General features: G+C 34.9%; 2 protein-coding genes across 2 annotated transcripts; both read left to right on the forward strand.

Moving 5' to 3' along the window:
• Positions 1–1,607: 1,607 nt before the first annotated feature.
• On the forward strand, positions 1,608–7,690 carry LOC114743517 (aspartic proteinase CDR1-like). Its single transcript, XM_028931727.1, has 2 exons — positions 1,608–1,716; positions 7,017–7,690. The coding sequence occupies exons 1-2, from the start codon at positions 1,608–1,610 to the stop codon at positions 7,688–7,690; spliced, it is 783 nt and encodes a 260-aa protein (XP_028787560.1).
• On the forward strand, positions 6,902–8,723 carry LOC114743577 (aspartic proteinase CDR1-like). Its single transcript, XM_028931796.1, has 2 exons — positions 6,902–7,870; positions 8,020–8,723. Exons 1-2 carry the CDS (start codon positions 7,699–7,701, stop codon positions 8,442–8,444), a joined length of 597 nt encoding a protein of 198 aa, XP_028787629.1. The 5' UTR covers positions 6,902–7,698; the 3' UTR covers positions 8,445–8,723.
• The last annotated feature ends 611 nt before the right edge of the window (positions 8,724–9,334 follow it).

Here is a 9,334-nt window from a genome sequence, read left to right on the forward strand (position 1 = left end):
AAATAGTCAAGACTCAAGTGAAATGACTTGAAATGTAAAAATAACATAACTAAGGCAGCTTAAAATACGACTGTATGGTTTTACATAGACCCTTTTAATATATTTTATGCAGACTAAGAAAATATTTAAACTGCATTAACTCTCTTTTAAAATATAACCTTTTAATTTTACCCCTATTTAATATATACACCTTTCTAAAAAAAAATCTACATTATAAATATGAAGAACAAAATAGTAGATTCATACTAAAAATTTAATTAAGTGATTTATGAATAAGACTAAAAAACAATCTTTTCTCTTTGCCTTATAAATAAGACTAGAGGAGTATAAATTACAATCACATTGTGAATGTGCTCCACTAAACTCACATGCATATCTAAACAATTTTGAAAACAAGACGATCCGGCCGGTTCCTTCATGTGGAGGAAACTATTCACAATTCTGCATAGAATTTGTTTGGATTCTCAAAAGCCAATTAAAAAAAAGATCAAAAGGTAATTTTGAGGCGAAATATTAAACCTGAAGTCACATTTTTGGGTTACAAAAACCAAATACGTATTCAAACTGACTTTTTACGAAAACATAAATTACATTCCACACTAATTGGCTTTTGCCTTGTTATTGACTTTGCAAACCAAATGCTATGGAGTTAGAGTAAAATTAAAGTCAATTTTGCAAACTTTAATCCAAACAAGCGCAGTGGCTTTATTTCCAAGTCCAAGCGGATAATGTCCATGAACTGGCATCACCCCTCGCATGACATGTCTGTAAAGTGATCTTATTGAATGTTGGCAACATAGAATTCCAACGTTATTAACAGAGAAAGTGAGAGCCCAGGTTGGAATTTTCAGCTATGCCATCCAACAAATAGAGTTATGGGACCATTGGTCTGTGAAAAATAAAGTAAGCTTTGGAACGACGTCGGAATAATCAAGACTCAAGTTTCATGCAGGCAAGGCAAGTGAAATGATTTGAACTATAAAATAGTGACATGACAAATAATCTTTCCAACCTTAAATATAAAATCTATATAACTAACTTATAGATACTAAGCAATATTTAATTAAACTTGTTATTTGTAATAAATATGTATTACTTATTCTAAAATACCCCGCTATTTAATACTACCTCCAGTTCTTAATACACGAGTTAATCAAAAATTCAATTTGGTTTTAAATATAATACCTTAATCTATTTTAATTTATCTCTAATTTATTCATTTTCCCTCCAAATACTCCCTATACTGATTGTGCGTGTTAAGAGGTTTTTGTTAAGCAGCTCCCATACAGCGTACATGATTAACAATGGTACAACATTTTTTTTACCACAGTTAACTATCTTAACTATTTTTCTTAATTTTGAATTTTGAAGAAATTGCTGAAGAGCATTGGTGGAACGCAAGTTATTATAAATGGCATGCCAAACAGCTTGCGTTGGATGCACCAAATCCCAGAAAAAAAGCCGACTTAGGATCGTCGCACACTCTGTATTTCTTGGCCATGGTCTTGTCGTCCACGCTTCCACAATCGTACTGCCTGCCCATCCCAACGCAACAAGGCCTGAACGGGTTCTTTATGTTATAAGGGGAGGGATGGTTCAATACGGACATGACATTGTCGAAGAGGCCTAAAACGACAAAGCTGGAATTGTCGTTGGCTTCTTCCCTTCAATTTGGCCAGACCTTGGCTCAGGAGGGTGTTGTGGTGATTGGCGAAGGTGTTATGAGTAGAATCGCGCAGCGAAAAAAAGGATGAAGCTCTCCTTTTCAGGAGGCAGCCTACAGCTGGTTGAAGACCACTCACTCCAATTTTCTTCACAAAATTATATATATTTTCCATATGTGTCCTTTTTCATTGGTGTTGAGTTAACACCAAATTTTAAGAGAGAAAGCGAGAGCCTAGGTTGGAATTTTCAGCCGTGGCATCCAACAAATTGAGTTGTGGGGCCATTGGACTGTGGAAAATAAGTTAAGCTTTGGAACGATTTGAAATGTAAAATAATGACATGACAAATACTCTCTCCAACCTTAAATATAAAATCTATATAACTAATTTATAGATACTAAGCAATATTTAGTCAAACTAGTTATTTGTAATAAATGTGTGTTACTTATATCCTAAAATACCCCCTTATTTAATACCACATCCGATTCTTAATATAAGAGTTAATTAAAATTTTAATTTGGTCCTAAATATAAAATCTCAATCTATTTTAATTTATCTTCAATATTTATCTATTTTTCTCTAAGTAGTCTCTATAATGATAGTGTATGTTAAGAGGTTTTCATTAACCAACTCCACCATAGCGCACATGATTAACAATGACACAATATTTTTTTATTAAAGCCAACTATCTTAACTATTTTTCTTAATTTTGAAGAAGTTGTTGAAGAGCATTGGCAGAACGCAAGTTATTATAAATGGCATGCCAACCACCTTGCGTTGGATGGCCCAAATTCCAGAAAAAAGCCGACTTAGGATTGTCGCACGCTTTTGTATTTCTTGGCCATGGTCTTGTCGTCCACGCTTCCACAATCGTACTGCCTGCCCATCCCAACGCAACAAGGCCTGAACGGGTTCTTTGTGTTATAAGGGGAGGGATGGTTCAGTACGGACGTGAAATTGTCGAAGAGGCCTAAAACGACAAAGCTGGAATTGTCATTGGCTTCTTCCCTTCAATTTGGCCAGACCTTGGCTCAGGAGGGTGTTGTGGTGATTGGCGAAGGTGTTATGAGTAGAGTTGCGCAGCGAAAATAAGGATGACGCTCTCTTTTTCAGGAGGCAGCCTGCAGCTGGTTGAAGACCACTCACTGCAATTTTCTTCACAAAATTATATATATATTTTCCATATGTGTCCTTTTTCATTGGTGTTGAGTTAACACCAAATTTTAAGAGAGAGAGCGAGAGCCTAGGTTGGAATTTTCAGCCGTGGCATCCAACAAATTGAGTTGTGGGGCCATTGGACTGTGGAAAATAAGTTAAGCTTTGGAACGATTTGAAATGTAAAATAATGACATGACAAATACTCTCTCCAACCTTAAATATAAAATCTATATAACTAATTTATAGATACTAAGCAATATTTAGTCAAACTAGTTATTTGTAATAAATGTGTGTTACTTATATCCTAAAATACTCCCTTATTTAATACTACATCCGATTCTTAATATAAGAGTTAATTAAAATTTTAATTTGGTCCTAAATATAAAATCTCAATCTATTTTAATTTATCTTCAATATTTATCTATTTTTCTCTAAGTAGTCTCTATACTGATAGTGTATGTTAAGAGGTTTTCATTAGAGCCGGGAAAACGGGCCAAGCCCATCGGGCCGGCCCGTTTAGGCCCTGAAATTACGAGGGCCGGGCTTGATATTTTTCTCTTAAAATGAGAAACAAGCCCTGGAGGGCTGGCCCTGGAGGGCCGAGGGTTTAAAAGGGCCGGCCCTGGAGGGCCGCGGGCCGGCCCTTTTAAGCCCTTTTATAATTTTTTTATTTTTTAAATTTTTTTATATAATATTAATGTTATTAATTTTTTATATTGTTAATAATATTTCAAATATTTAGTTATTATTATCATTTTAAAATTAAATTTAGTTTTAGACAATAATTTATCCAATTAAATTTTTAAAAAATCGGTTAATTTAGACTTTAATAATGATTTGATTTATATTATATGCGTTGATATTTTTAAACTATATATATATATTTGATAATAGAATATTTTTATACTTATATAACTTGTGATTCTATAATTTGAATTAGAAATTCATGAGTTTCAACAACAATGTTTCTCACATTAAAGTAAAATAATAGTTAGATTGCAAAATTCAAAAATAAAATTCTTATAAAGAAGAAAAACTTGATATTTTTGTTACGAAAGAAAAGCATACTTATGAAGAAAAGTAATTAATTATAGTGATGATGAAGTTTCAAAAGATTAATGATAGTGTTTATTTATTGCACAATTGCATTATAGATAAAACTTTTAGATATTGTTATCTTGTTAATGAATGTTTTAGATGTTCTTAGATGTTGATAAATATTTATATATGATGATATTTTATATTTGTGACTTAATTTTATTCATATTTATGTCTTTTATTAATAATTTCATTGGTTTATTTTTATATTTTTATAAAAAAATTTGATAAATATAAAAAAATAGTATTTTTCCTTAAACGGGCCAAAAGCCCGCGGGCCGGCCCTGGCCCTGTAGCTTAAGGGCCGGGCTTAGCAAATTGGGGTATTTTTAAAATTTCAGCCCTGGAGGGCCGGCCCTTTTAAGCCCGCCAGCCCTGAAGGGCCGGCCCTGGAGGGCCGGGCCGGCCCTGATTCCCGGCTCTAGTTTTCATTAACCAACTCCACCATAGCGCACATGATCAACAATGATACAATATTTTTTTATTAAAGCCAACTATCTTAACTATTTTTCTTAATTTTGAAGAAGTTGTTGAAGAGCATTGGCAGAACGCAAGTTATTATAAATGGCATGCCAACCACCTTGCGTTGGATGGCCCAAATTCCAGAAAAAAGCCGACTTAGGATTGTCGCACGCTTTTGTATTTCTTGGCCATGGTCTTGTCGTCCACGCTTCCACAATCGTACTGCCTGTCCATCCCAACGCAACAAGGCCTGAACGGGTTCTTTGTGTTATAAGGGGAGGGATGGTTCAGTACGGACGTGAAATTGTCGAAGAGGCCTAAAACGACAAAGCTGGAATTACCGTTGGCTTCTTCCCTTCAATTTGGCCAGACCTTGGCTCAGGAGGGTGTTGTGGTGATTGGCGAAGGTGTTATGAGTAGAGTTGCGCAGCGAAAATAAGGATGACGCTCTCTTTTTCAGGAGGCAGCCTGCAGCTGGTTGAAGACCACTCACTGCAATTTTCTTCACAAAATTTTATATACTTTTTCCATGTGTCCTTTTTCATTGGTGTTGAGTTAACACCAAATTTTAAGAGAGAAAGCGAGAGCCTAGGTTGGAATTTTCAGTCGTGGCATCCAACAAATTGAGTTGTGGGGCCATTGGACTGTGGAAAATAAGTTAAGCTTTGGAACGATTTGAAATGTAAAATAATGACATGACAAATACTCTCTCCAACCTTAAATATAAAATCTATATAACTAATTTATAGATACTAAGCAATATTTAGTTAAATTAGTTATTTGTAATAAATGTATGTTACTTGTATCCTAAAATATCCCCTTATTTAATGCTACATCCGGTTCTTAATAAAAGAGTTAATTGAAAATTCAATTTGGTTCTAAATATAAAACCCCAATCTATTTTAATTTGTCTTCAATATTTATCTATTTTTCTCTAAGTAGTCTCTATAATGATTGTGTATGTTAAGAGGTTTTCATTAACCAACTCCAACATAGCGAACATGATTAACAATGATACAATATTTTTTTATTAAAGCCAACTATCTTAACTATTTTTCTTAATTTTGAAGAAGTTGTTGAAGAGCATTGGCAGAACGCAAGTTATTATAAATGGCATGCCAACCACCTTGCGTTGGATGGCCCAAATTCCAGAAAAAAGCCGACTTAGGATTGTCGCACGCTTTTGTATTTCTTGGCCATGGTCTTGTCGTCCACGCTTCCACAATCGTACTGCCTGCCCATCCCAACGCAACAAGGCCTGAACGGGTTCTTTATGTTATAGATGGAGGGATGGTTCAGTACGGACATGAAACTGTCGAAGAGGTCTAAAATGACAAAGCTGGAATTGTCGTTGGCTTCTTCCCTTCAGTTTGGCCAGACCATGGCTTAAGAGGGTGTTGTGGTGATTGGCGAAGGTGTTATGAGTAAAGTTGCACAGCAAAAATGAGGATGAAGCTGTCGTTTTCAGGAGGCAGCCTACAGCTGCTTGAAGACCACTCAATGCAATTTTCTTCACAAAACTTCATATTTTTCCATGTCTGTCTTTTTTTCATTAGTGTTGAGTCAGCACAAATCTTTAAGAGAGAAAGTGAGGGCCTAGGTTGGAATTTTCAGATTTTCAGTCATGCCATCCAACAATTGAGTTATGGGGCCATTGGACTGTGGAAAATGAGTTAAGCTTTGGAACGAAGTCGGAATATTCAAGACTCAAGTTCCGTGCAGGCAAGGCAAGTGAAATGATTTGAAGTGTAAAATAATGACATGGCAAATAATCTCTCCAACCTTAAATATAAAATCTATATAACTATTTTATAGATATTAAGCAATATTTAGTTAAACTAGTTATTTGTGTGTGTTACTTATTCTAAAATACCCCCTTATTTAATACCACCTTTGATCCTTAATATAAGAGTTAATCAAAAATTCAATTTAGTCTTAAATATAAGACCCCGATCTATTTTAATTTTTCTTTAATATTTATTTATTTTTCTTCAAGTAGTCCCTATACGGATTGTGTATGTTAAGAGGTTTCCATTCAGTGACTCCCAGCGCACATGATTAACAATGATACAGTATTTCTTTATTATGGCTAACTATCTTAACTATTTTTCTTAATTTTTATAAATTAGTAATCTAACTCTTATATTAATGATTGAAGATAGTACTTACATTGTGTAATACTCTCTTGATGGAAAATCCTTTGACATGCATAATTATTAGGTAGAGTTTAGGAAAAATGTTATAAATTTAAGAGGCAAAGAGAATTGGAGTCTTATATTTAAAATCAAAATAAATTCTCCTACTGGGTTTTATATTCAAGACGGAAGATATAGTTTGCTGGGCACTCTCCAAGATGGTGACAACTCATTTTATTGCAGACAATTTTTTTTTATTAAGGAGTCTAGCAGTTCCAGAAGAAAAACAATTAAGGGAGCTTCATTAAAAAAAACTACGTAATTAATTAAGCATGAAAATATAATCACTTTACAAACAACTCAAACTTTTCTATATAAAGAAGCACCTCAACCTCCTTCCTTGCTCATCAAATCTGCTCAGTTTTATTCTTAGCTTCAAACATGCTTTCTCATCATTCCCTCTCTTTCTCTTTCACTCTTATTATTCTCTTTCGCTCAGACTTTTCCATTAATGTCTCTGCAACAAATACTAAGCTCCCAAAAGGTTTCAGCATCGACCTCATTCATCGCGATTCACCATTATCTCCCTTCTACAACTCCTCAATGACCGACTCGGGGCGAGTCCAAAACGCTGTGTTGCGCTCCATGTCTCGAGCCAATCGCTTTGGCCAGTCTTCCATGGCTCAAGCAAGTGAGTTAGTAGAAACTGATATACTCCCAAACGATGGAAATTACCTGATGAAGATATTTATTGGCACTCCACCCGTAAGGAGATGGGCAGTTGCAGACACAGGAAGCAACCTTATTTGGTTCCAATGCAAACCTTGTCCCCAACCTCAGTGCTACCGCCAAAAGGCACCGCTCTTTGATCCAAGAAGTTCTTCCACGTATATGTCTCTGTCATGTCGATCACTCCCTTGTAAAGCTCTGCCCCGTCTCTACGTGCAAGGCCAAACATATCCTCGATGTGGATTATCCAATGTGTGTACCTATTTTCTTTCTTATGCGGATAACTCATACACAATGGGAGAGAACTGGCCACAGAATCAGTTAGTTTCGGCCGAAATGTTTTGTTTCCCAAGACGGTGTTTGGGTGTGGACACAACGACAATGGACTATTCAACAAGAATACCGCAGGACTTGTTGGGCTTGGTCAAGGGAGTTTGTCGTTAGTTTCACAAATGGGTAAAGTAGGTCGCAAATTCTCGTATTGTCTGCCTCCTTACAGTCTAAAGACCAAAACTAAACTAAGGTTCGGGGAAGAAGCCACCATATCAGGAAATGGGCTTGTGTCCACTCCATTGATCACCAAAAATGGTCCCATATCGTTGCTTTACTTCCTCAACCTTGAAGGTACTAGCTAGCTAGTGTTGTGTTTTAATTTGAGGTTGTTTCATTTATTTTCATCTCAAGTTAGTTTTATCTTCTGATTTATGGAGTTCGATTTTATACGACTCTTTGATCCCTGGCTTAAATTGTTCGTGTGAAATGGTTGTTGATAGGTATCACTGTTGGACAACAGACAGTGCAGACTGGTCAAAGCAATGGGAACATAATAATTGACTCTGGGACGACATTGATGATGCTTCCATCAAGCTTTTATGACCGGGTTGAAGCTTTGGTGAAGCAAGCCATTGGAGCTGACCAATTCATAGTTCAGAACAATGAACTCAAATTGTGTTACAGAAATGCTAACTCTATTATCCAGAATATTCCGAATTTTGAGGTTCATTTTACGGGAGCCAACCTTTCATTACAACCTCAGAACTTTTTCCTTCCCGTATCCAACGATGTTATATGCTTCGCAATGCTTCCTACAAATGGACCGCCCATTTACGGAAATGTGGCTCAAACTGATTTTGAGGTGGAGCATGATCTTGATCAGAAAAAAGTTTCTTTTGCTCCTGCCGATTGCACTAAACAGTAGAGATTCTATGACTTGGTTTGGTTGAAAAAATAATAGAAAAAGGAAAATATAGAGGGAGAGATAATACTATGAATAAAAACTCTCTAATTTTTCATCTCATCCAAACTAAGTACAAGTAATATAGTTATACGCTTGATGAATAATATACTTGGCTGATATAGCTCAAGTGAAACATAGGCATTGTAAACCCTCTCTTTCTCTCTCTATATGTATACACATATATGTATGCGCATGTATATCGTGCTTTTGGAAGTATCTAAGTGAAAATGTCTGTAATTATGAATTAGTATTTGAGAATATAAATGAAGACTTAAAACACGTAATTGCATTAAATGACAAGACGGAAGAGTATGTAATACTTGTCATTTTATAATGTGATACCGTTAATTTAAGTAAAAGAAACACATATTTTTAACAATATTTAACTAATTTCTTTAGAAAAAACTTAGGTCAAGTTCCTTATATTTATTATGTCAAGTTCTTCAATTATAAATGACTATGTGTCCTTTTTTGTTTATAATGAAACACTAATGCTAATATGTAAAAAATATATGACACACGATCATGTGTGATTGATGAACTTGACATAATGGATATAAGAAACTTGATGTAAGTATTGTCATTTTTTTAATCTATCCAAATTAATTAAGTAGATCTTGTATTAATTAAGGATGAGAGGTAGTATTTTTTTTTTTTAAGTTTATAGCTTGCCGAACGTTTATCATGTCTAAATTAATAAGCTTCAAATATTTTCTACTAAACAAACAACATGAATGTATAATAGAAATTATTGCAATGATATTATACATGAATCTTTAGTTTGCGATGTGAAGGATTAAGTGAAATGGTGGTTGACTAGGTTGACGTCGCAAATAATTAGGACTCAAGTA

Source organism: Neltuma alba, unplaced genomic scaffold (genome assembly GCF_004799145.2).
Source record: "Neltuma alba isolate B1F8T4 unplaced genomic scaffold, ASM479914v2 tig00000643_pilon, whole genome shotgun sequence".
NCBI lineage: Eukaryota > Viridiplantae > Streptophyta > Magnoliopsida > Fabales > Fabaceae > Neltuma > Neltuma alba.

What these genes read in the sequence shown, in the direction of transcription:
- LOC114743517 (XM_028931727.1), top strand. Translation starts at nt 1,608, where the DNA reads ATGACATTGTCGAAGAGGCCTAAAACGACAAAGCTGGAATTGTCGTTG. An exon ending in TGTTGTGGTGATTGGCGAAG is followed by an intron (nt 1,717 to 7,016) that starts GTGTTATGAGTA and finishes TCTTTCGCTCAG; the next exon opens with ACTTTTCCATTAATGTCTCT.
- LOC114743577 (XM_028931796.1), top strand. Translation starts at nt 7,699, where the DNA reads ATGGGTAAAGTAGGTCGCAAATTCTCGTATTGTCTGCCTCCTTACAGT. An exon ending in TTACTTCCTCAACCTTGAAG is followed by an intron (nt 7,871 to 8,019) that starts GTACTAGCTAGC and finishes GGTTGTTGATAG; the next exon opens with GTATCACTGTTGGACAACAG.